General features: G+C 50.2%; 1 protein-coding gene across 1 annotated transcript; it reads right to left on the reverse strand.

The window, feature by feature from the left end:
• Window positions 1-10059: 10059 nt before the first annotated feature.
• Window positions 10060-19476, reverse strand: STC2 (stanniocalcin 2). Its single transcript, XM_054643115.2, has 4 exons — window positions 19090-19476; window positions 16822-16964; window positions 14162-14373; window positions 10060-10697 (listed from the first exon to the last, which is right to left on the reverse strand). Exons 1-4 carry the CDS (start codon window positions 19253-19255, stop codon window positions 10310-10312), a joined length of 909 nt encoding a protein of 302 aa, XP_054499090.2. The 5' UTR covers window positions 19256-19476; the 3' UTR covers window positions 10060-10309.
• Window positions 19477-24993: the final 5517 nt, after the last annotated feature.

The raw sequence follows: 24993 nt of genomic DNA on the forward strand, positions 1-24993 counted from the left end.
TTGGACCTGGGGCTCCCAAAACCTGGGAGCTGGGCAGGACAGGGGAACAGAGAATGGGTGCAGGAATAGCGGGATGTGGTGGCAGTGGACACAAAGTCGTGTCCTGGCTTTGCCTTCCCGCTGGCCAGGCACATCCCTTGGCTCTTGGGAGGGATTTTGGGGACCAGAGCAACCTCCCCTGTGTGCACAGGCTGAGCCTCATTAGCAGATCATTAGTAATGTCTCCGGAGTCATTTCTTCACTCCCTGTGCCTTCCACACAGCCCCAGTCCCTCCTTGCAGAGGATGGGTGTCCTCAGGGAAGGGTCGAGCTGAGTTTGCCTCTTGAAATACACCCACAGCCAGCAATTTGTCAGCTTCACTCCCTTGAAACCCCTGTGAGAGGGAATTGTGGAGCAGCTCAGAGTCCCCATTTGCCTTCTCATCTTTCCACGTCTTCTCTGTTCCTCCCCTTTCTGCCTTGTCTGTTCTTACACTTCCCTTTCCTCTCGTTCCTTGCCTCTCCCTTTCTCCTCATTTTTTCCTCTCTCCTTTCTACCCCCTTCTCTTCCCCTCTCTCTGTGCTGCTGGATATTCTGAGCAGTGACAGCAGCTGCTGGGAGCTGGAATCCAGGGAGATAACAGCACTGCCATGAGAATCAGCCTGCCCAGCCACAATTAGCCCTGCTGATATCTTTCACCTGGGCAGAGCTGCCTTATCATTGCTACTTCTTGGAAAATGAAGGGTCACAGATACTGATCACAGACTCCAGCATTTCCCTCTGGTTTTTGTGTTGCTGGAATCCCTTTCTGGCTCCCCTCTCCCCAGGATTAGTTCTGCATCCCTCTGGTTCAGCTGTGCTGCTGTCAGATGGAAAGCAGGCACCAGAGCTTCCCAGCGCTGCTGGCTGGGGCAGAGACCCCAGGAAAATCCACCTGGTGTGAGTGACACCACATCCAGGAACCCTGGCAGGTCCTGGAGTTCAAAGCCAGAAATAAAATAACACAGCAGTGCTCCAGGGCCCCTCTCTGCTGAATCCTTGCCCTGTCTTTGGGAGCTGTTGAAGGGCACAAGGCAGAGGCAGCTGGGACTGCTGCTGTGGGGCTGATCCAGTCCCACCCTGCTCCTGCCTGGCCCTGCAGGGAATGAATGGATCCCTCTTCTCCAGGGATATGGAGATATTGGCAAATACTCCCACAGGTTGTTTTTCCCACCCTGGATGGTCTTTAGCATCTGTTTCTAAAGCCTGTGGACAGGGGGGTTGTCCTTCCTGTGTTTGGTGGCATTTTCACCTGTGTGATAGAGAGAAACCAGAGCCAACTTTGTGCTGCTGTTTCGTGGGCTGTAAGATTGCAATCAGGATAATATTTGGTTTATCCCAGTGACAGACTGGAGGCACCAGCCCTCCTGTGACACCAGAGTGGCCTTGCCAGTGCCACAGGAGGGTCCCTGTGTCTGTTTTTCTGCCGGAGGAGTGAACTATGAGTGTGGGTGTGTGTGCCCTGGAGCGTATTGGAGCAGGGGTTGTGCAAGCCTTACTAAGGCTGCAGCTGCACCTGTGGCACTGCAGGGGCGGCCAGGGCCTCGTGTGGGGCTGGGGCATCCTCTGGACTGAGCTGACCCTGCCTTTCATGTGTGTCCCTGCAGCCAGCCGTGCGTCACCGCCGTGCCGTGCAGCTCCGGGCACACGCCGTGCCTGCCCCAGAGCCACCACCCTGCCAGAGCCCTCCCTGCCCTGCTGCTGTGGCTCCAGAACGAGCCCTCAGTGGCAGCTCCTGCTTTTGTCACCCCTGAAAGGGTTTTAAGTTCGTTCATTTTCTCATCCTGTAGAGGATTGCTAAGGTAGGAGAATATTCGCGGTTTTCGTTTGAAGATAAGGATGGGTGTTGCACTTGGGGATTTTATTTTTTTCTATAAAGTCTGGGCTTCCCATTTCATCCTCTGCCCTCTCTGTCCTGCCTGTGCCTCGTGCTGGTAGAGAACATGATCCTCCTGTGAGCTGCCCACAACCCTTTGTCCCGACAGAAGAAAACATAGGTGAATCGCCAGAGGAATGTGAATCCAATAAATTGCAACATTTGGATGTTTATCTGACCTTCAGTGTTTACAAGGTTGGCTGGCAGTGGCACGAGAGAGGGTTTGACCAACTTGTTGGTCAACTGGGCTGAAATCTGTTCTTGTCTGGTCAGTCTGGCAGTGCCCTAAGAACAGCTTGTTCCAAGCAAGCTCCTAAATGAGTTTATGTGCAGAACTGGCATCATCCCATGTTCTCACTACTGTGTCTGCTCCTTTCTCACTCCACCCCTTCAGGTTTTTGATTTCTAGGCTATTGCTCAGAATAATTACTATATTTTCCCCCCCAAAATGGTCTCATCCTGCTACTGGTTTCCTTGGGGAGGTCCAGCTGTCTTTTCTCCTTTAAAGAGAGGGCCTGACCTTTTTTCTGGGCTGTGCTAAAGCTGTGACCAGCAAAAGGGAAGTGTAGGATGGCCAGAATTCAAGCAAGAGGGTATATAACGTCATAAACCTTAGTAAACTTTATTGCAGATTTTTAAAAGCAGTATTCAAGACTTATCTTCATCATACTTAAAGAGTTGTACAATTCTGGCTTATGTGGAGAGGCAGGATGGATTTCCTGCTTTTCCATGGTTTGCAAATGGTCTGTGCTTAGGGAGTGCTGCATGAAAACCCCGTGCCTCAGATCAGGCATTTCTGAACGTGGGAAGTTTGAAGACAGATTATTTTCAGCCTCATCTCTTTTCTGGCTTTGACAAGAGTGTCCCTGATAAGCCTGTGGAGTCAGGAAAGCTTCAGTGATTAGGAAAAAGCCTAATCCTAATGTCCTGCTATAATTATCAATGGGTTGTTTTAGAGGTTCTGATGAACCCAAGATTGGGCCTTTAATTATCACCCCAGCCTCCTGGCCCAGCCCTGGGCTGTTGGCTGTGGCCAGCTTTCCCCAGGCCGTGTCCCACACACAGCCACATCTCCTTTCCCAGGAATCTGCAGAGTCAGCTCTGCTGCCATGGGCTGCTGGGACTCTCAGGAGCCCTTTCTTGCTGCAGAGCATTTCCAGCCTCCCTGGGCATCCTCTGCCCCCTCCAAGCCATCCTGGCTGCTTTGAATCCCTCTTTCTGTACAGGCTGAAACGCTTTTAATGAGCTTCTGCAGACTCATCATCAGTTAGTGGCAGCTTTTGGGTCAGCAAGTGTAGGTGGGAGAAAACCACGTAATTCCTGCCATTGCTGTTGCAAAGCATTTTGTGCAGGCAGTTAATGCTGAGTGCCCAGGCAGGCACTATTTCATTTTCTGCATGGGGAGGCAAAGGGCAATGTTTCCTTCTCCTTTTTTTGGCCAGGGTTCTCTCCTGTGATACACGGATCAGTAGCCCCAAGGTTGGGGCTTGCTGACAGCCAGGAGCTACTGCAATCATAAATAATAATAATATTTTACAGAAGGCTTCAAGCATGTGCACTGCATCCCTCTGCAAACTGATTTTGTAGTGACTTGGTTTCATGTCAGTTTAGCAAAATGCTGAATGTGCATAGTTCCTCTTCATTTTATCTTAAAATAGGACATCTAAATAAGGAGCTCTGTAGGCCTTTCCCAGTCTCTCCTGGCTGTCAGCTTTCACTGAGCTTCCCCACACCTCCCACTGCATTTTTCTCCAGGGTAGGAAGAGACTCTGCAATGTAAGTGGGATTATTCATGGGTGACAAATGTAGCCCGGTGTGACTGTGGGATATAGAAAAGCAGCTACAAACTGCAGAAAATTTCAGAAATGGAAGCGGGGTTTCTAGCAGGGATTTCGTGCCATAATGGCTCAGCTAGCAGAGGGCTGATCCTGTGCTGGGTTAAAATGCAGCCTGGTTTTAGCTTTTCCATGAGCTGCTGTTTCCAGTGGCACTGGGGAAGCTGGGGCTGCCTGTGCCACGGGCACACTTTGCTCCTGCACTGTGCCAGCCAAGCCAGCCCTGGTTTCAGCCCTGCTGAGGTTCCTCTTGCAGAACCACCCCAGGGCTGGTGGCTGTGGTGTCACCAGAGCCACTGAGATGCACGGCAGCACTTCCAGCACTGCCCCTGGGGCACTGCCTTCCAGAAGAATTCCTTCAAAAGCCTCCATCTACACGGAGAACCTCACGGCAGACTCTCCAAGGAAAGGCTTCTTACTTGAAAAGAATTTCTAAATCAACTCCAAGCCACGTTTTTATAGGGGGAGGATGGTATTTGCAGAAAAGGTTAAGGCTGTAACAGGCAGTATTCTTGGAGATAGGAATTCTCAGCCCCTGCTGCTTCCCATCACTTGACATGTCTCTAACCCTCAAGTCCCCAATCAAGAAAGACATTCCCATTTCACATTCCCAATCAAGAAAGACACCAGGTTATCATTTCAAACTGGCTGGGAGGTTCTTCCCCCATAGAAAATGTACAGCAACAAAAAAGGTGAGGATTTCATTAACTACAAGGCTCTGCTTAGCCCCAGCCCCATGCCAGGACCTGTTGGTGCTGGTGCTGCAGGAAGGACCTGGGAAAGGCTTTGGGAGGCACCAGAGGAGCTCCTGCCTCTGGGGCGGGTCCAGCTGCACCCCCTGACATCCCCTCTCCAAAATTCCCTTCTGGCTGCTCACAGGGCAGCTGCCCACCATGGCTCAGGCTCTGCTCAAGGTTGGAGATGTGCTGAACTCGTCCCTGGGGGAACAGGCAGGAAGATTTGTGCCTGGAGCAGGTGTGAGAGAAGCCTTTCCTGCGAGAGTCTCCGAGGGGAGCATGGAAACACGAACAGAACTAGCAGTGAAAACTGAGTGGGATTTGTGTTTCTGGTGAGATGTCAGGAAATAGCTTTAAAAATGCTCTGCTGAGAGGCTTCCCAGCAGGCTTTTAACTATTCCCTCACCTGGGAAGATGGCTGGGATGGATTCCTCAGGCGTGACGCAGCACGGAGCTGCTCTGGAGCTGCCTGGGCTCTCCTGGCATCTCCAGGCAGAGCAGGAGAGGGAAGGGCAGCACCTGGGAACCTGGGAAGAGCAGGCAGGAGCGCTGGCAGCAGCTCTGACTCAGCTCACCGTGTGGGCTGACATATGTAAATTGCCATATACATTTGTAAATGTTTTGGTATGCCTGAGCAAGCCAATAGCTGGAATTAATTTTGTGCTTTTGGGAGGCAAGACAGGGGAGCCTGTGAAGAGGATAAGTCCAAATGGATCACAAGTTTGAATACGGGGTGAGGGGGGGTTTGTTCAGCTGGCTGTGGATGTGCATTTGCAGTTTGAATTTTCTGGATTTGGTTTTCCTCACCTCGCTTGTAAAGGGACTCGGAACAAATTGAACTAAGATCACTCCAGCCTCGAAGCAGACTTGTAGCTGGTATTAAACATATTTTAGTGGGTTGTGCAATGCAGAATCCTTGCTCTGCAGTCTGTTTTAGTGTTTCTTTTTCTCCCTGTGCTTCTGCACTTTTTAATGTCAGCACTCTGTTACTGACTGTGCTATTTTGTGAGACGTGATGCCCTGAGGGGAGCTGGGGGTCGTTTCTCCATCACTAACGTTTGCCACTTCGGGGAGCAGGATGCAGGCTCACCATTTTTCATGTTAGGAGATGAAAAAATAACTTTTTTTTGGTGGAAATTGCGGGGAGGAGGCAGAATGCAGCGACCTCAGCTGCATCGCAGCCATGGTGAGGAGCAGCTCCTGCAGGAAAAAACCAAAAATGCACTGGGATGGTGAATGCCAGTGAAGGGTCCAGCACCAGCTATTCCTTGGCTGCAGGCTGGTCTGAGCTCACATCCCACCAAACTCTGTGACAGCTCTGCTGGCAGGGTGCACTCTCCCGTTGGTGTTTGACAGTCCATGACAGGATTATAAAGAGCTGCTGCACCTACAGGCAGAGAAATGCTACAGGTCCTACATTGCTGCAAATCACATTTAGGCTTGTGAAGCCCATCTCATCCAAAGGCTTCAACTGGATTAGTTATTTTTAAACCCCACAGAAGGAGTGTTAAAAATGTGCTTTTTCATGCAAGCAGCCTTAAAAAAAAAAAAATCCATGCTTTATGTTCTGAGGTGCTTTCTCATAATTTCCCCATCCCTTTGCTGCCTACACCCCAACACGGTATGAAAATGACTTTGGAGACAACACAAAGGGCTGTTTCTGCAGCTTGCTTTTTGTAAACCTTAGAATTTTGCTTTTCTCCTTTGCTGAAACTCCAGTAAGCATCTAAGATTTCAATATCTGATTTAAGAGAGAATTACAGCTCCTGTGATATCCCTGTACAGAGCCACTGGCTGGTGCTTACTGATAGGTTATTAATAGCTGCCAGTGGGGAGTGAAAATAGATGTCCTCTGGTTTAGGGTAAAATCTTGAAGGGGTAACTGGCTGTGTGACATGAACCGAGTCTCTCATACGTGCAGGACAAACCTTATCAGCTCTTGCAGCTTGCAGAAAGGTTTGCTGCTGTGTTTGTTAATGGGTCTGGCTGGAATCCAGCACTTGGGGCTTTGGGGGCTGCCAACCCCTTGGCCACAGGCAGGTGCTGTGGTCAGCCACAGATCCCCTCCCTGGCTGCTCGGGGATGCACTCGGGGATGCTGGGCTGTGCCTGAGCCAGCCTGGCTGAGCACGGTGCGCTGGCTCCAGAGGGCTTTGGGAACCTGGGATCACCAGGGCAGGGAGGAGAAACCCCAGGAGCTGCACCCCAGCCTCACCCTCCTGATCCAGAGCCATGGGGTGGCTGCAGTGACCCCAACCCATGGGGAAACCTCCTGGAGGGGCTTTCTCTGAGCTGGAGAACTGCGGGAGCTTCTCCTCCCCGTTTTTCACCCTGGAGTTGATTCTGCATCTCCCCTCCTGCCTCACACCAAGGTCCTCGCTCAGCAGCGAGGTCTCCCTCTCCTGGGGAATGGCACAGAGCCCGTGCCCTGCTCTGTCCCCATGTCCCTCTGCCATTGCCTGGCTGGGGTCACCTCAGCCCTCCCTGGCTGCAGCTGCTGGCACAGCTTCAGAGGGCTCTCCCTACCCCTTATCTCACAGCAGCCAAAATTCCAGCTACACAAAACCCAGCCACAGACTTATTCAAAACATTTATTAGTGTTTAAGGAAAATAATAGTGTGTGAAAGGTACAGAGCTTTGTCTAAAGCCATATGCATTTTCTTTATTTACAAGCTTATTTGGCTGCAAACTCTACACGAGATAAAACTAGTATGTTTTTCTCCCAGAGATTTGGAATTAAGGACAGTTTGTCTTTTATTTATTTATTTCATTTTTATTTTTCTCCTTTTAGTTCAGCACTGTAAGTTAGGACAGCATTTTCCAGGGTTTACTGCTATCTTTTTTCCTGTAGGCGTTTTGCTTCTCTCGCAGTATTTTCATTCCAGAACAAGGCTCATTCCAGATGCAAAGCATAAAGGAAACATTCATACCTTGGCTTTTAAGCTAAACCTCCTTCATGAACAGCAAGTTCATAAGGAATGTTAATTAAAGCATCATACAGTATCTAAATGGACTTTTTTTTTTTCTCCTTTTTTTTTTTTATAAAGAATTAAGGCTATGTAGATGTCACAATAAAATAATCTCAGGTAAAACACACCCTATCTGTTAGATATGAAAGAAAGGTTTAACAATAAATAAATGATTTATGCTGTCAATAACATTATGGAACTGTATAAAACTATATTTACGCAGCTTTAAACATAAAAAAACCATACTAGTGGCATGAATATATACAACACAGGTCATGACATACGTTTAAATTATCATAGCCAGCAGTGTTCTTTTTTTTAAATGGGGACACTATAATAAATAGAAATGTTAAATATTTACAATAATAGCATATGTGGAATCAGTAGATGAACACATAAAATCTTCACACACAGAGGAAAAAAAAAATGATGCCTTATACAAAAATCCCCTCCCACCCACAGCTTGTCCCCCCCCTCCCCAATTTTCATTGACTAAACAAGGGGAATACACAATTTTCCCCACAGAACCAATGAATACAAATAAAACTGTATGCATGCTGAGGTGATATGTTGACTGAGACATTCAAAGATGTAGATCTCTGTTTGGTTCCCATTGATGAATCAAGACCTCTAATGACAGAGGGATCTTATTTTAGTTCAATGCAAGAACATTGGTAGCAAGTTGTTGTTTCTGGTTTGTGTTAGCTTTTTTTTTTATTTTTTTTATTTTTTATTTTTTGTGCTAAAATGCTTGGATTGTCTTTTTGGTTTGAGCTTGTTCTTCGTGGTGGTTCTGTGCCACCAAGGGGGAGAGGACACTTGCAGGAAACCCACGGAGGCACATGCCAGAAACCTTCTTAGGGCACCACCAGCAGGATTTTGGAACAGAGGAGGTGGCCAAGAGAGTCAGGCCCACGCCAGGGTGCTCTGTGGGGCAGCCTGGGTGTCCCAGGGGTGGCTGAGCTGTCACCAGCCCCACGGGGCAGAGGCCACACTCACTGCACCATCACCGTGGTCTTTGCTGCTACAGCACCTGGCCTGATCCCAGCTCTTCCCACTGAAACCAAATGAAAATTTCATCACAGAACTTTGCTGAAGTCGGGCAGGATCGAGGCCAGGTCTCTAAGCAAAGACCTGGTGATCACAGAGACACCTTTTCAACTCAACTGTCCCCTCTTGCCTCCTACGTGGTCGCTATTTAAAGCAGTGCCTCCAAGTTCTGCGGGTGGATCCCTGCATTAAACCCTGAATGTAGCTATTAGGAGCCGTGCTCACTTAGCAGGAACTGAAATCTGAGTTGGAAATTGTAGCCAAATTCCAACACCCTCCTCTCCTGTTTATGCAGCTCCTTCCCACCATGCAGCAAGACGTACGTTAGTTCATGGGTACGTTCTGTCTCTGCTGAACTGCCTTCCTGCCCCCACAGCTTTCCTCCCAAACTTTCCAAATGAGAAGGCTCCAATCCCCGGTGTGATTCCCACTTTCTAAGAAAACCTCCCTTTTTCCTCTAGAGGAAGCTGAGAGCTCACCCTCCTGTCCCTGTGGGTGCTGCAGCCTCCACTTCCAGTACAATATCTGGGAATATAGGATTGCAGAGCTGCAACCTGAGAATAACAATTGCATAGGGGGTAGGAGAGATATGGCCAAACATCTCATTCACACTTGAAACTGCTTAAAGACAATAAGCTCTTGACACTCTTCACCTTTACTAACTCGTTCTGTGGAGATTGGTTGTCGTTACCTGCACAAGAATTAAAAAACCCAAGTCAATCCCCTCTCCTTGTCTTTGGCATTTGGATAAACCAAGCTATAGGCAGGTTAGAGTGGGGCTCCACATCCCAGCAAACCACACCACACTGCTAAGGAGAGGCAGGCTTCTGATGGGCCTCCAATGCAGCCCTGAAAAGAACTAAATATATGGGGATTTATAGGGTCCTTTGCTGTCTGAGCCCACACCTGCCCCTTTAGGCTTGGGCTGTAAGGGTGGAAGACCTGTATCACTGAGGGGGCAGATGGAAGCAGAGAATATGCACAGGGTTTTCAGAGGCCCATGAGAATGCTTTTGGGGGTCCTCCACACCCTGTGCAAGTCTTAACAGTCACGTTGCCTTGTCTGGAAGCTGATTACTTGCCTTTGAAGTGACTGGGTATGGTTCTGTGATCAGCAAGTGTCAAGTTATGCAGTTGTTAAAAACTAACAGGGGGCACTTAAAACCAGGCAGCGTCGCCCAGGTGGGAACAATGGCTCAGAAGTTACTTCAGAGAAAGTGGTGGAGCTCCAGACCACATGGTTCCTGTGCCAGAGACGGGGCAGCTCCTTCATTAGAGAGCTTCACACAGAGAGCCCTGAGCTCTGGCGTTCCCAGCCACAGGCAGAAACCAAATCCCCCTGGAATTCAGCCATCTGCTGTGAGGCCGTGCCCTGAACCTTTGGAGGTGCTAAGCCACAAGCAGCCACATGCAGCCTGGCAGAGCCCGCTTGGAACCTTCTCCCCTGCCAAGGAGACCAAAGGGAAAAAAAAAAACCCCAAATGAAAAAAAAAAAAAAAACCCCAACAAAAACCCCAAAACCAAACCCAACCCAACAAGATCCTAAATTTCAGATGATGTCCATTTCATTAAAAAAAAAAAAAAAGGGGGAAAGAATTTAGCCGGAGACATTTTGCCACCCGAGCGCCGAGTTTGCTGGATCGATAACCCATTGCCACTGCTCTCCCTTTGCTACTATATACACACTGATGCCGAGGTCCATAGATATCTTGCAATGCCCTGTGCTTGACCTCTGAATGGGAAATGCTTTGGAATGTCCATAGACAGGAGGATGGAACTCAAGGGAGGAGGTTTAAGGGGGGGAAGGGGGAGCTGGTGCCTCTTTTCACCTCCGGATGTCGGCGAAGTCGGACAGTTCGTCTGTCCGGTCCAGGATCCCGTGGGCCCCTTTGGGACCGTGGCCCCCAGCTTTGACCCGGGCGTTGGAGTGGCCCTTGGTACCTCTCTCTGCCTTGGCTGCTCGTGGGCTCTCCCTGTGCTCGGGGTCAGCGTGGGCCACCATGTCCCCACGGCCAGCACCGGCCCTGCTGCCTTCCCCCACCTTCCTGTCGGCTCCCAGGACGGCGTCCCCGTGCACGGCCGAGGTGCAGAAGCTCAGGATGGAGCAGAGGCTTCCCCAGTTCTGTTCACACTGGGCCTGGACGCTCCTCGTTATTGCCTTTTTCACCTCCTCGCCGCAGGTGAGCAGGATGTTCACTAGGTCAACATAAGGCCTGGAGGGAAAGGGGAGCAGTGAGAGAAAAGTTAAAAATCCACCCCAGGGAATCAGTGAAGAATCTGCCTCACCCTCCCTGGGCACAGCAAATCCAGTGGTGTGAGTCCCTGGCACCCCCTGACTCAGCAGCAATTCTGCCCACGTTAATTATGGAAAATCCCATATTCTAATCAGGCATTTCGCTGCAGGAAATGCACGGTGGCATCCTGTCAAAGCCTCTCTGGATTGATCTGGCTTGCTCTCCCCCTGGAGATACTCTGGGAGAACTGGAATGTTCAGCAGAGAACAGATGAGCTCTTGCTTGGCAAGTGGAAGAACTGTCTCACACTTTCTGCCTCCATCTCTTTCCATACCCTCCAATCTTTGTCACTCAGGACAGCAGGCAAAGGACACTTGCTCCTGCCCAGAGCCTTCAGCTTCCCCAAGCAGGCTCTGCCTCTGGGTGAATGGCAGCTACAGAGCATTCACCAGCCCCCAGTCTGTGAGAGGGAGGCATTTTCTCACTCAGCTAGAGAGTCTCTGGCTTTCCTCATCATCTCTGGAGCACTGGGTGTTGATCTCCATCACAGGCAAGATCCTATCTGGACCCAGGATCTGCCTGAACAGAGCTCAGACAAATGGAATCCACTTTGGTGGCACTTTTTTCTTCCCACACCAAGTTTTATTTCTTCATTTCCTTACAGAGCTTTCAGTATCCACCTTTTCCCAGCCAAACAAGGCCTCAAAACATGCCCTGGCTGAATCCCCTCTGTGCTTCCCACCCACCCCTGAGTGTCCCCAAGGCACCAGCAGCTCGAGCACAGGCACTTGGGCTTCTCAGCCACAGGTCACCGAGTGCAGCAATTTTAAAATACTTGTGGTCACAAGTTTTGTGGGTCAATATTGATGTTGTCTATTGACACAACTGCTCAGCTGCTTGCAGGCCCAGAAGGACGTGCTTAAAAATCTTCCATGGCAGGAATCAGCCACAGCACAAGGGGAAAGCTGCCCGAGGTCAGCAGTCCTGGCTGTGTGGGGTGGGTGGTGGGGCTGCCCCTCCTGGGCACCCCATCCAGCAGCTCTGCTGCCTGTGGACAAGTCTAAATCTCTTCTCATTAACTTTAAGACAGAAGAGATGAGGAAAACCAACAGATTATCCTCAGTGTCTAACTCTACCAACCACTTAAACTCATTTTGAATCGCTAATCTTGGAGAGCCACCTATTCCCCCTATCTCAAAATATTTCCCATGGTTGGATTGTTCCTACTGCTCAAAAAAAAAAAAAAAAAAAGTTACTTGGAATGCAGCAGGGACCAATCTGCCAAGGCCTGTCACCACTTCCACCATAGCAAATCAACCTGACCCCCACAGCTGACTCAGGAGGAGGCTTCGCTGCCCGACCGCGTTCCGAACACTCATCGGGAGAGAACAGCCAGAGCAAAACAGAGAACAAGCCTGAGAGCTGCCACTTGCTTCTCTGCTCTTAGGTTTTTGTTTTAAATGTAAAGCAGGAGATAAGAGAGAGCTGAGCACGTTGCATACAAAGTGATCCAGCAAAAGGACATAAACCTCCGGCCCTCCCAAGAAATGAGTCCTTGAAATTGGGCATAACCTTTGCAGAAATCTTGGTAAGAAAAAAGGTTGCTGGTATGACTAAAAAGTGGCTCAGCTGCCAAATATTTCAGGTATTCAGAGCCTGCCAGAGCCCTGCGGATTAATACTGGCCCATTTCTCCTTGCCTGTTTTACTTTCTGCATTTCAGCCGGCCTGACCAGAGTACCTGAACTGAGCACAAGGCTGCAAGTCAGCAGACGTGATTTTATTTCCAGCTCTGCCACACTTGCCTATTGATCTCGAACAAGTTCCTTAGTTCAAGAGCTTCAGAGATGGCCTCTAAATTTAGGGGAGGGGAGGAGGCTGGCTGGTTCTATTTGGGGAGTCCCGCATAGGAGAGCCGAGCTCCCACTCCGGGAGATGCTGGAGTGTAGGAAGCGCTAAATGAGATCATGCAAATTATAGGTGTTCAGCTGAATGACCCTCTCTTCTCCAACCAACAACCCCCCAGCTCAGCTCCCCAGAAATAAGCAGCTGCCTCTGAGCATTCCTGCTTGAGCCTGTTCATAAAATAGGGATAACTCACTCCTCCTCGGACAGCTTTTGGCTCGCACGGTTCTTTTCATCCCCAAATGATGGGGGGGTTAATTGGTGCCAAGTACCCAATTTATAGCTGCTGACACAGCCCAGGCAGTGCCCAGAGAGGTGCTGCTGGGCAGGATGGAGCCCTGCTGCCCTTCTCCCTCAGCCAGCAGGATGCTGCCCATGGCCCTGGGCACAGCAGCTCTGCCCCCAGCCATGCCTTTGATCCCAGCCTCAGGAATGTCCAGGGAAAGGGCTTTGCTTTCAGGCCACCATGTCCAGCTGGAACAAACCACAGCACAGGATTTATGGGAGTGAATTGGCATTGAAACATCTCTCTGCAACTGCAGCTGAAATATTAGTGGGGGGTGGTTTTCAGCACTAAGGGAATCAGAGCACAGCTCTTTTGGGTAGTGAGGAAAATAAAATGCAAGGCTAAAATTCCCAAAGAAGTGATTCTGCAAAAAAATTTGTCTCTCGTGACTGCTGGGATTTGAGTTTCTGTGCTAATATCAAGGCACAGAGGTGTGGTAGGAAGATGCTCTAAGGTTAAGCCTGATGCCAGGCTGTGGCTCAGCCTTCTTGTTTCAGGAGTGAGATGTTCACCTGCAAGAAAAACAGGCTCTGATTTTTGCATTTGTGCACAAAGAGTCAGTACAAACAGCTTGTGCTTGGTTTGTTGCTGTCATGTAGCAGCTTTGATCAATTCCAAGTAGGATTTGTGCCTGCCATTCCTTGGAGGACAGCTGTGCTCCCAGTCAGAGGAATGTAGTCCTCAAAAATCTGACTTGTGCCTTCATTTTGTACAACCCCATGTTTTATTAAAAAGCATCTGAGATTAATAAAGAATAAGATGAATGGGAGATTACCTGGGGGACTGCAGCTCTTTCAGGGACAATTAACTACAAGACATTTCAAAGTATGTATTTAAAGAAGAAATTATCATCTTGCTGACAACTTTGCATAAACCTTCTCTCCCCTTCTCTAGTTGTCACCTCTAACAGGATACTGAGGTCAAAATGATGCCTTTGAGCCCAGAAAACAAAAAAAGCATTGTGAGATGCCTCTGGAAATGGCAGACACCCATGGTGTACTTGCCAGAGCACCAAGGGGACTGGCACATCCAACTCCAACTCATTTCACCTCCTTGCACAGCCACATCTCACCCCTGGTACACAAACCTCAAGGGGCCCTGCAAAGAGAGCTCTACCTTGGTGCTGTACATGGGAAAACAAGAGGTGCTTAAGGCCAGGAGGAGGTGAAACAGCTCTTGGGCAGATGCACAGCCCACTGGCACTCCTGGAAGGAGCTCCCACGCTCTGACTGCACCAGCACAGAGGCACTTACTCGTGCTGCAGCAGGTCTTTGAAGTGAATCATCTCCACAATGACCTGGACGTTCTCCTTGGCAGCAGAGCAGAGGTCATGCTTCAGGTAGCACTCCCGCTGTAACTGGAACACCATCTCTTTAATGGCAGGGCACTTACGGCTGATGCAGCTGAATTTATGCCTCAAGGCATGAGCCTTACACTTCAGAGCGTCTTTAATGAAGGATTTTCCCTGAGAAGGAAAGAAATGGAGTAGGTCTGTATTTTTGTCCATTAAGCACAGCAGCTGATTTATGCCCAGCCAGCTGCTTCTCTGCAGGACAATGTCAAGGGTTATTACAGAGCTAAGGATATCACTGCATGGCTTTCCCCTTCTTCTCTGTTTCCCTGCCCTTAAAGACCCTGCCAAGTCACCCAGCTTTGCTGTCCCAGTGCACTGAAACACCCAGGGCTTCCTCACTGCTACTCTGAGGTTCCTCTGCCCCAACAGCTGATTAGTACTGGCCCAACGAGGGAAAGAGCAAATGTAAGCACCTTGAAGTAATTCAGTGCTGGAGTTACTGGATTAATTTGCTTCCAGGGTGGCAGAACAGCAGGTTCACACAAAGGAGAGGGCATCCTGCCATGCTGAGCTCCTCAGGACCACAAGCAGATACCATTCAGTAACTGCAGGGGTTTTTTTTTATTATTATTATTTTTAAATTAGTTTACAAACTCAGAAACATGTATGGATGATCTATGTGCACCTGCCCTATTCCCCAGCTATCAGTATTTTCTTCCTCAGAGAGGGACTCAAATCAGCACTAATAATAATAATAATCATGATCATCATGATCCTACAGTGTCTTCATGCCTGTTGCAGGAAATTCTAAGCGAGATTAAGAAAATCACACCAAGAAGCTAAAAAATAAGGTGGAGGAAAGCTGCTTTAGCAGCATCTCTTTAACCACTGTGACTGCTTCACTCAGTTGCTTGGTGGGCATCAAACCTATCCCTTCCTTTCCTCTTTTCTTGGACCCTGCAGCTACAGCTCTGCTCAGACTCCCTGTGCCCTGCTGAGAACAGGCCCATGGAAGGAAGGCAATGCCTCCCCCTCTTCATCAGCCTCAGATTCTTCATGCAGGTGCTCCATGAAGACCAAAGCCTTGCTCCCCTTTATCCAAGAGTCCAGCTCCACTGACACTAAGCAAGATTCACCCAGACCTGCAAGCAGATGTTGTTCCCAAATTGTTTCAAGCCAGAAATGTTTCTTGCTCATCAAAGAGCTGCTTCACCCCTTTCTGTTTCCCATATCAAAGGCACTCCCTTGCCCTTCCCTCTAGGAACAAACACACACAGCACAGTAGGCAAATAGGGGTGAAAAAGAGAATTCTTATATAAACCCAAACTGACATCAATTCTCAGGTTCCAGAGCAGAAAATGGCCAGTGTTAGTCTTGTCATTTAATGCAGCTTGAAATAACTGGGGATGATACAGAGAGGAGCTGTGAAAAGCCATGTCATAGCAGAGGCTAAAGTCACCTTCATGTTAAATAAAGCTCCAGGGGTTTAACTCTCCTGCTCTGCACTGGGGACAGGCTGGGTGTGAGACAGGCTGTGTTTGATGAGCAGTACCTGGGGATCTGGCATCAATGGCTGCTCTCAGCCTCCATAGGCACCATTCCCTGCCTTCCCAACTTTCCTTCCCTACTCCTTTGGTCAGCTCTGTCCACTGACAGAAATATTGTGCAAAAATAAACAAGTGTTTTCTAGAAGCCACTTGGAAATTAAGTTGAAGGTTTTCAGATACCCACAAAAGCAGCAATTCCCATTTTAATGAGTAGCCAGGCCCTTGGTACATCCTTGAGCATTTAACCTAAATCTCCAGCACTCCAAAAAAGTGCTCCCTACTGGGTGGTCCCAGCACCCCTAATGGGACAGGCTGGATCCTGAGGACAGCTCTACTTTGTGCCACACTTTTAGCAGTGCCATGTAGCTGGTGCTTTTAGTCAAGTTATCCTGGAAGCTGCCTGGTCCGGCCAAATGCCGCTGGCCTGTCGGAATGTTCCCTTCCCTCCGCTCTGGAATGGGAGAGGAGGTTTACAGGACATAATAACAGGATGGCTCAATGATGCATAAATGGTCTGGGGAGCAAATGAAGGAGACAAACTTAATGCCACATACCATGGAAGTAACGTATTTTAACGTCAGTGCTCAAACCCAAGGCTTGCTTGGGTACAGCGGCTTTAGGAGGTTGCCTGGGCTGGTTGTGTGCAAGTCTTGAGGGCCAACTTTAGTAACTGTTGGGAAATACTGAGATAATTCTAAGTGAATTGGGAGCCCAAGTTGCACCTCACAGTCAGCTTTGACATGGTGTAGAGGCTTAAGCCACCCAGGTTTCTTAAACCCATGTTTGGCTCCATGAAGGGTTCTGCTGGAGTTATCCTGGGTACAGGAGGTGGAAGGGATCCAGGGAGCTGCAGCTACAGCCAGCCTGGCTCCTAGGACAGGTTGCTGCTTTATTACTGTCCTGAGGTCCTGATTCTGGACCTTTCAGCCAAAGAATTCCTAGCGAATTAGTGAATCACAGCAAGTAGACTGGCTCTGGGAATGTTTTGGTGCAAGGATGTGTTAAGGAGCTGCAGTACATGCCAAGTGTGTGTTAGAAGCAAGCAGACAGGTAGGACATCCCCCCATGTTACCTGGGCATCGAATTTTCCAGCGTTGTGCAGGAATGTCATGCAGATCTCGTGTAAGCCTCGGATCTCGCAGGAATTGTTCTCAAAGCATTCAAACACTCCACATCCCACATCGCCAGCATTGACCAGGCAGTGCTGGATTTCAGCTAAAACGAGTATTGGTTAGAGTTAATTTGGAGAACTCTTCACAGGAACTGGTGGTGGGTAGAGAGACAAGAGTTGTTTTGCTACCAACATCAGTTTGAGAGAAAAATGCGTGACAATGGTTAATCGTGCCCGTTTTTTTTTCAGGAATTAGGCCAAAACTTGGGTGTATTACATTATGAAAGTGATATCCAAGAAAGAAATGCCAAATCCACTATGCTTACGTCAAACTATTTCACTTGAGAACTGTCTCATGCTCCTGAATTCCTCAGGAGCAAAAGACAGGCGTGATTTTTGCTCTCTGGCTTGTGCAAAGCCCCCCCAGCAAATTTAAGTGCCAAAACGAGAAGCCCAGGACCCAGCCAGCCAAAATTTTTCATTTTTGGTACTTTGAGCAAGTTTCTGGTCATTTAGCACAACATTTTTTGCAGACCATTGGGTTTTGCCAGTCAGGATGTCTCTCAATTTAATGGCAAAGCTCCCACTGATAGGTAAAGTCCTTTGCACCAGGAGTTGTATGAAAATGCAACTGTGTGCTCAGCTGTGCAGAAATTAATAGAAAATATTTATATTTCTATGTGTAGTACATAAAATAGATGTACTGGAGCTAGCAGGTACATATGTGTTTATTCTGCCCTTTCAGATGTTATGTAATACTGCAAAAAATGCTGTCTAATACTCACTTTCAAAAAAAAAAACAACTCAAAACCAAACCAACCCCACCAACCCAAAAATCTAATTCTTAACATGACAGCTTCTGGTCCTTTAAAAAAAAATGGATGTAGTAGTACTGCCAGAGGGAAGGTGGCTGCTCAAAAAGCCTGGGGATAAAGTTAAACAGGGGCAGCTTTTAGACCAGAACTGAGGATGCTAAGAATTCCCGTACTCTGTGCCCTGTGGTACCTTTAATTAAAGTTCGCCCTTGGGAGCCAGCCTAATCCCCCTGGAACCGCAGCGTGTTTCAGCCATCCCCAGCCTCCCCCTCTGCCATGCGGTCCATTTGCAAGTCTTTACAGCAACTTTCGGTCTAATTTCCACCCGCTGCAAGGCAGAGCGAGGAGCCGCGGATGGAAACGCGGAGCCTGCCGGAGTTCTCACGACCCCCCCGCCACCCGCTCAAACCCAAATCACCGCCGCCGCACTTTTTTTTGGGTTTTCCCCCCCCACCTTTGATTTTTTTCCCCTTCTACCTGCCCTGAAGTGCATCTGGGGGTGGCACAGGGGTGGGATGCAGGGGTTGTCGGAGGCACAGAGGGAAAGCTGGGGGGAAGGGGCACCGGACCCCTTTGTGGAGCGCTGCGGAGCGCGGAGCCGGGCGCGCTCGGGGCCGGGAGCGCGGCTCGCTCTGGTGCTTGTGTTGGCATCCGGATGCAAACCCTTCGCCGGATCACATGTCCTGGCTCCAGCGTGCTGAGAACTGCACAGTGCCGTGATTCACATGTGGCAGTCCCTAATGGGCATTCGTGCATTCCTGCTCGTGTGTGTTTAAACACGTCTCGCAGCACGGAGAGTGTTAAAAAAAAAAAAAAAAGAAAAAAGAAAAAAAAAAGGGGGAAAAGGGAGGGGGGGGGGGCGGGATGAAGGAGGGGGGGAAGGGAAGCGTCTGGATCCCGCGCTCTCTCTTTGCACGGCTGGGAAGCGATCCAGCCAAGCGCACGCCCCAACTCTCTCTTCCTAGGCAGATAATGCCCGGGGGAGGGAGCGCGGGGGGCGGGAGAGGAGGAGAGAAACCCCCGGCCCGTTGCATCATTGCCCGGCTCCCTCCGGAGGAGGCAGAGCCCCGGACCCTCCCGGCTACCCCCGGCCCTTCACCCGCTTCCCAACGCTGCGCCGAGAAAGTTTCTCCTTCCCGGGCTCGCAGCATCTCCGCGGGGCTCCGGCCGCGCTGCGAGCCGGGCGCGGGGCCGCGGCTGGGCACGGGCAACACGTGCTTGGCAGAGCCGGGCTTTAAAGGTAATTAGGAGCGAGCTCCGATTTCCTGCGATGATTTACGCCTGACAGTCGGACAGCGAAATAAAACGCCTGTCATAACTCGACGCGGCTGCAGCAGCAGCAGCCGAAGCAGCAGCAGCAGCAGCGAGGGGAGGGGGACACGCAGAGGCCAGCCCGGTGCCCCCCCCGCCGTACCTGTGTTCTGCAGGGACAGGCGCCCCTTCTGCTGCGGGGTCCTGTCCTGCGGCCCCTCTGGCGGGTGCGTGGCCTCAGTGCCCGCGGCCGCCCGGGCGCTGGCCAGCAGCAGGGCCAGCAGCAGCGCCGGGGCCAGCAGCAGCTTTCCGCCGAGCTCCGCGCACATGGTCGCGCCTTCCCCCCGCCGCCGCCGCCGCCGCCGCGTCCTCCCCCGCGGGGTGCCGCACCCGGGCCCAGCGCGCTGCTCGCCGCGGCCCCGCGAACCGCATGTGCCCGGCGCGGCGGCGAGCGCGGAGTGGCGGCGGCGGCGCCGGAGGGAGCCTCAAATATCCCCGCCGAGCCCCGGTGTCACTCGCATGAGGGAGCCGAGCAGGTGTCGCTCCGCGCCGCGGCCAATGGCAGCCGCCGCCCCGCTCCGCCCGCCCGCCGGGGGCCGGCCCTGCCCCGCCGGCAGGTTGCAGCCGCCCGCCCCCCGCCCCACCCGCGCCGCGCCGGGGGATGGGGGTGCCGGGGGATGGGGGGTGCGGGGAGAGGGAGGGATACCAGGAAGAAAAAAAAAAAATTAAAAAAAAAAAGGTGAAAAAGCGGGATTTTGACACCCTTGGGAGGGAGGCGGCAGCCAGCGGACGGTGCCCCCCACCCCCTCCCCGGGCAACTTCGGGGCGCTCCAGCCGCGCTGGCCTTGCGAGAGGAGCAGCGGGGTGCCCGTGCCCGGAGCCGGCTGCCAGCGCCGGCCGTCCTGCGGCACTGCCGCCTCATGGCAAGACTTGATTTCAAAGAAAAAAAAAATTCCCTTTCCGAAGCAGCTATTGCAATGACTTTCTTGGAAACCTTCCACTCCTTTCTCCATCCCCCCCCCCCCCCACCCTGAGATTTTGTACTCTGCTTGCTGCGAGGGGATTTGGGCCAAATACATCACTAGAGGGGGGAAAGTGGTACCCTGGGTGCACACCCGGATGGGCGAACAGGGACGGGCGCTGCTTTCCCGGGGGACAGAACCCCCCTCAGACCGTGGGGAGAGCATCACCCCTGCGACCCCCCCAGCAGTTCTGGGTGCTCCCTTTTGTCCGGTAGCTGGATCGGGGTGGGGGACACACACACACACAGACACACCACAGCACGACGTAGGAAAATCCGTAGCAGGTGATGAGAAGTGCCGCGCTGGCTGGGGAGGGGCGAGCGTGTCTCCCCTTGCCCTGCCGTAATGCACATCAGATGTTTCATCAGACCCCGCCGGCCCCATGCGGTCCTGCCGCCCCCTCCCCTGCAGCCCCCGAGCCCCCGGCAGGGCCGGGGCGCGCTGTGCCGTGCCGGGGGCGGGGGTCCCGCCGGGGGGGCGCAGCTAGGAATGTCTCCAGCTGCTGCTGCCGCCCGCTTCCTCACAGCTGTCAAAATGCACTTGAGGAAATCCACTCACACCTCCCCGAGCAAGGGTCTCCTCGGCGGGACGTGACACCGCGCCGCAGGACCATGGCTCCACGGCTACGCACCAGCAGGCACGTCCTGACACCCCCTCGCAGCCCCCAGGCAGCCCCGGCCTCCCCCGGTTTTGTCTCAGGCCCACGGGGTTTGTGTGCCGGGGCTGAGCCCTGCAAAGTTTTATTTTAATTTTTTTTTTTTTTTTTTTTTTTTTTTTTAATCCTTGCGGAGGGTTTGACATCGCAGCGTCTTTTTTAAGGTTGAAATTCTTAGCGGCGGTGCCAAGCTCGTGTGGAAATTCCCTTTTATCAACATGCTGCTGCCTTCGGAGCTGCAACTTGCAGCTTTCCTCTAAGGAGCTGGCTGTGCCAGTGAGGATGGCTGCAAAGCCCCCGTGCCCCTGGGATGGGCTCTGCCCTTTCTGACAGCAGGGCTATTAAAGGAATAGGTTTTTCTTCTTCATTTGTACCTCACCCGGAGTGCCTGGCCCTTCTTTTGTCCTTGTTCTCTTACTATTTATACTGCTGAAGAGTTTTGCTATTTAATTGCCTTTGCTAGGTCTAACTTAGCTAGAGCCTTGAAAGACCGGGGGCTGAATGAGTTGAACTCAGGCAGGAGAATTTAAGGGATGGCAGTTTTTCTCTGTTGCAGGAGATAACAGCCAATGCACTGCTTCTAACCAGTAAGTTTGTATTGTATTTGTATATTTTTTTTTTCCTGATGCCTGGCAAATGATGCTTTCTCATAATGCTGTTTCCCTGCTGCTTTCAGTCTGATGTCCTCCTGCAGCCACTCCTCATCAATCTTTCTGCCTCTTTTTAAAGTTACAATTTTTGGACGTGTTTTACCCTTCGGACTTTTGAATTCTGTGCAGTCTCCATCCTCCAGACCCCATGTTCCTCCCTCTGCTTGATTCCTCTAGTCAGGTCTCCTAATTTCTCAGGGCATGTCCTTCGAACCCTGCAGCCCTGGCTGCCTTAGTGGGCTGCTCCTCCTTTCCAGCCCATATTGTATTAATTGCTCCAATCAAGGTTATTTTAACATCTTTTCCTTACCAAAACCGTGCCTAAAATAGCCCCTCCTCGTGTCACTTTGGGGGAGAAATCTGCTGGCTGCCAGCACGTTGAGCATTTCCCATCTCCTGCTCAGCAGAGCAGGGCAGCGGGTGGCACTCAGAGCTGCAGGATTTCCCTGCTTTTCTCTCTCTCCAGGTCGCTCCTCAGGGTGCTCCTGGGTTTAGGGGACCTGGTGCCATCCAGCCCTTCCTTAGGGAGTCAGGGAGCTGTGGCTGCACTCCTGAGGTGAGTGCTGTGAGGGATCCACGGGTCATGCTCCAGCAAATCTGCCGTCTCTCGGAACGTGGTGTGACTCGCTCCCTGGCAGCATGATGGACTGCCAGGTGATTTTATAGAATAGTTACCAATTCCAGTCATTTAGGGGCTGGTTTCCAGGGATGTCTGAATCCCAAAGGCACTGCAGCTTTGCTCCAGCACTGGGAGCTTGTGTGGACACAGGAGCCTGACTGCAGGATGGTGCCCTGCTGCGAGGCGTTTGAGGACACGTTTGAGCAGTAACGCTTGGAGAGGATCACAGCTCCTTCCAGAAGTTCTGAACACCTGTTGGCTTTCAGGAATACACTCCAAGCTGCCTTTGGTTAACATACACAGGCTTTTCTTTTTGAGAGGGTTTCATAACTCGATCGAGGCTTCGTATGATCAAGCAGTGGCACGAGCGTTTTGCAACTGCCTTGAAATGGGAAGCATTTAATTGTTTGGCGTCTTTGGGGAGATGAGCTGCCCTCATGACTATTAAGAGGGCTGTGTCCCTGCAAGGCCGTTGCAGGCAGGTGAAGGCTGAGGAATGCTGTGCAAGAGGCTCCAGCACTCAGGGAGAGAGCAAGCACACCCACTTCTGAAGGACAGAGAGGCCGATGACTTCAAAAGGGAAGAGGATGCTGTGGGGAAGGTGTGCCAAGGTCTGCATTCTGGGCTTTCTATCTGTGACTAACCACATTTCACACTAGAGTTAGAGTGAGCTGTGCTGTGCAGCCCCAGCAGCGCAGTGGGATTTCATCAGACTCGAGGAAAATAAGCAAGACGGGGGAATTCAGTGTTGCCTCTTCTCCTGGGTAATTTTCCCACCTCGAGGCTTAGTGCAAGGTGCTGACTTGCAAATGACACATCATTACGAGGCCAGCCCGGAGCTGCAAAGCCCTGCTGGGAACGTGGTCAGGAGATCGGGGGAAGCTGCCTCTTGGACTTGGTTCCTCCTGGTGTGGGACCTGCTCTGGGAACATGTTGATTTAATTCCCACAAGCTGGTTCTCGGATGGTGCGAATAAAGCTGCTGACAGTGACTGAAATGGGATTCGACACTGGAGAACCTGTTAGGCTCAGTAAATGTAGGTCTGTTGGGAGGCTTCAAAGGGTTGTATTTTAAGCCACTTTTCCCCTCTCATCATCGATTTTGAATTTCTGGTAACTAGTTTTTATGAGGAACGAGCAGAAGTTGACAATAAAGTCACAGAAAATGAAATGCATGAAAAGCCAAAGCTAACTATATTAAAAATGACACATATATTCTCTTCCTGATTGCTTGTGTAAAAATCATGTATTTGAGAAATGTTCTCAATGAGTTATGCACAGGTTTAAAGCTGATGTGGCTTCTTTGATAAAATATGAACCATTGGAAAGATTTATAAGAGTCAGAAATGCTGCAGAATATTTCAGTATTTAGAGTGACAGGAAACCACTCTGAGATATTTTTAAAACAGGTATTTACTCAAGTAATTGGTTACTTTTAATGTGGAATAATAAAACCTGGTGCAGCTCTATTGGACTTGACATAAAAGACAGGTATGTAATTTGTGAGCAAAACAGGGTGGAATGTACACATTGTACCTGGGGAGGTATTTCAAGAAAGACAACTCCTTGAGACAAAAAGCCAAAACAACTGACACGCCGGGTTACATGCCAGAATTGCTTATTCCTCAGTTAATCAGCTGTGTAATGAGTGTCCAGAAACAATCCCTTCTGCCCAGGTAGTTTAAGTTTCAAACTTCGTCAGCTTTGTGGCTGTCATAAAATGGATTACATGGAAGTTGGACCAAAAACACATGTTTCTGAGAACATTTTGGTTCAAATAATAATAATAATAATAATAAAAAAAATGTGGCAATGCCTGCGCCAACAATTTACTACAGAATATCTGAACCAGATGCTGTTAAACTATAATTCCAAACAATTTGCCAGAATTATATATTTACTTTATTCCTAAAGTCAAACTGAAGATATGCATGTTTTCTATTACTGGTGGATATAAACAAAAATGTGATGAGATTACAACTCATATAAGGCAGATAATGCCCAACAGTCAGGATTTCTGGGACTACTGCACGAGCTAAAGAAAAACTGGAAGTTCTGTTGGTAATTATGTGTGACAGGCTCATCGAAATGGGGCTGTTCAGACTGAGACATATCAGACTGCAGTCTGCTTAGTCACCACAGAAGAGCTTTGGCCAAAAATCATCTATTTCTCCCTTTTTCTCACAGTAGTACATTTATTTTCTGCCCTGAGAGAACAGGGAAGAGATCTGCAAGACGTGGAGAGTTGCATTCTTAGCTAAAATAATCCATGGAAGGGTCTCCTGTTAGGAGATACTTGCAGGGCATCTCCAGCTTGCCAGTTCTTATGCTGATGAGCTGCTCAGTGATGGCTGAAATGACAGACCCTGACGTCAGAATCAGCATCTTGCATGGACAGAGTTGAGTTTTGTGGGAGTTTTTATGACATTGCATGTCATTCAGGTTATGGAGGCTTCTAGCTGGCACTCCCACAAGCTGAAACAATCTTTACCTGCTGTCAAGAGGCTCTCAGAAAACCTCAAATAATTTCCTCGAGTGAAGTGGCTACCTCAGGCAGCTGCAGCCTGACACAGAGTGCTGAACGTCCTGTAACACCCCTGTTCCCAGGCTGGCTCCAAATCAGCAGGGAGAAAAATCCATCAGAAAAAAAAAAGAAAAAAGAAAAAAAAAAGGAGAGTTTCAAGAAGCAGCTTTGATTTAGAGAATTGTTCAGCAAAGTCACCAAAACTGAATCCCCCGGAGTGCTGTAAAGGAAAGAAGGATCTGCAAAAGATTTGCGGTGGAGTCTCTGGTTTCATCCAGACCACGGCCTGCTGGGACACAGCTCTGGCTCCCAACCCAGGGCTCCAGTGTGGATCCAGCTTGGAGGAGCATGGAAACTCCTCACAGCTCTTCTGCAGAAACCTTGTTAGATTTTGGGAAAGGAGAGAGACCAAAAAAGCATTTTCTGGGTCCCCCACCCGAAGACCCCATGGCACATAAAGCATTCTCTTTGTTTGATGCGATTCAAGGTTAACATGGGCTCAGTTACGGGCAGCATCAAGTCCAGAGGTGAGCTGGGTTCCATGTGCAACACAGCTCACCTCTGGACTTGATGGTTTTGAGTTTTTGAACTCACCAAA

This window comes from Agelaius phoeniceus, chromosome 15, assembly GCF_051311805.1.
Source record: "Agelaius phoeniceus isolate bAgePho1 chromosome 15, bAgePho1.hap1, whole genome shotgun sequence".
In the NCBI taxonomy this organism is placed as follows: domain Eukaryota; kingdom Metazoa; phylum Chordata; class Aves; order Passeriformes; family Icteridae; genus Agelaius; species Agelaius phoeniceus.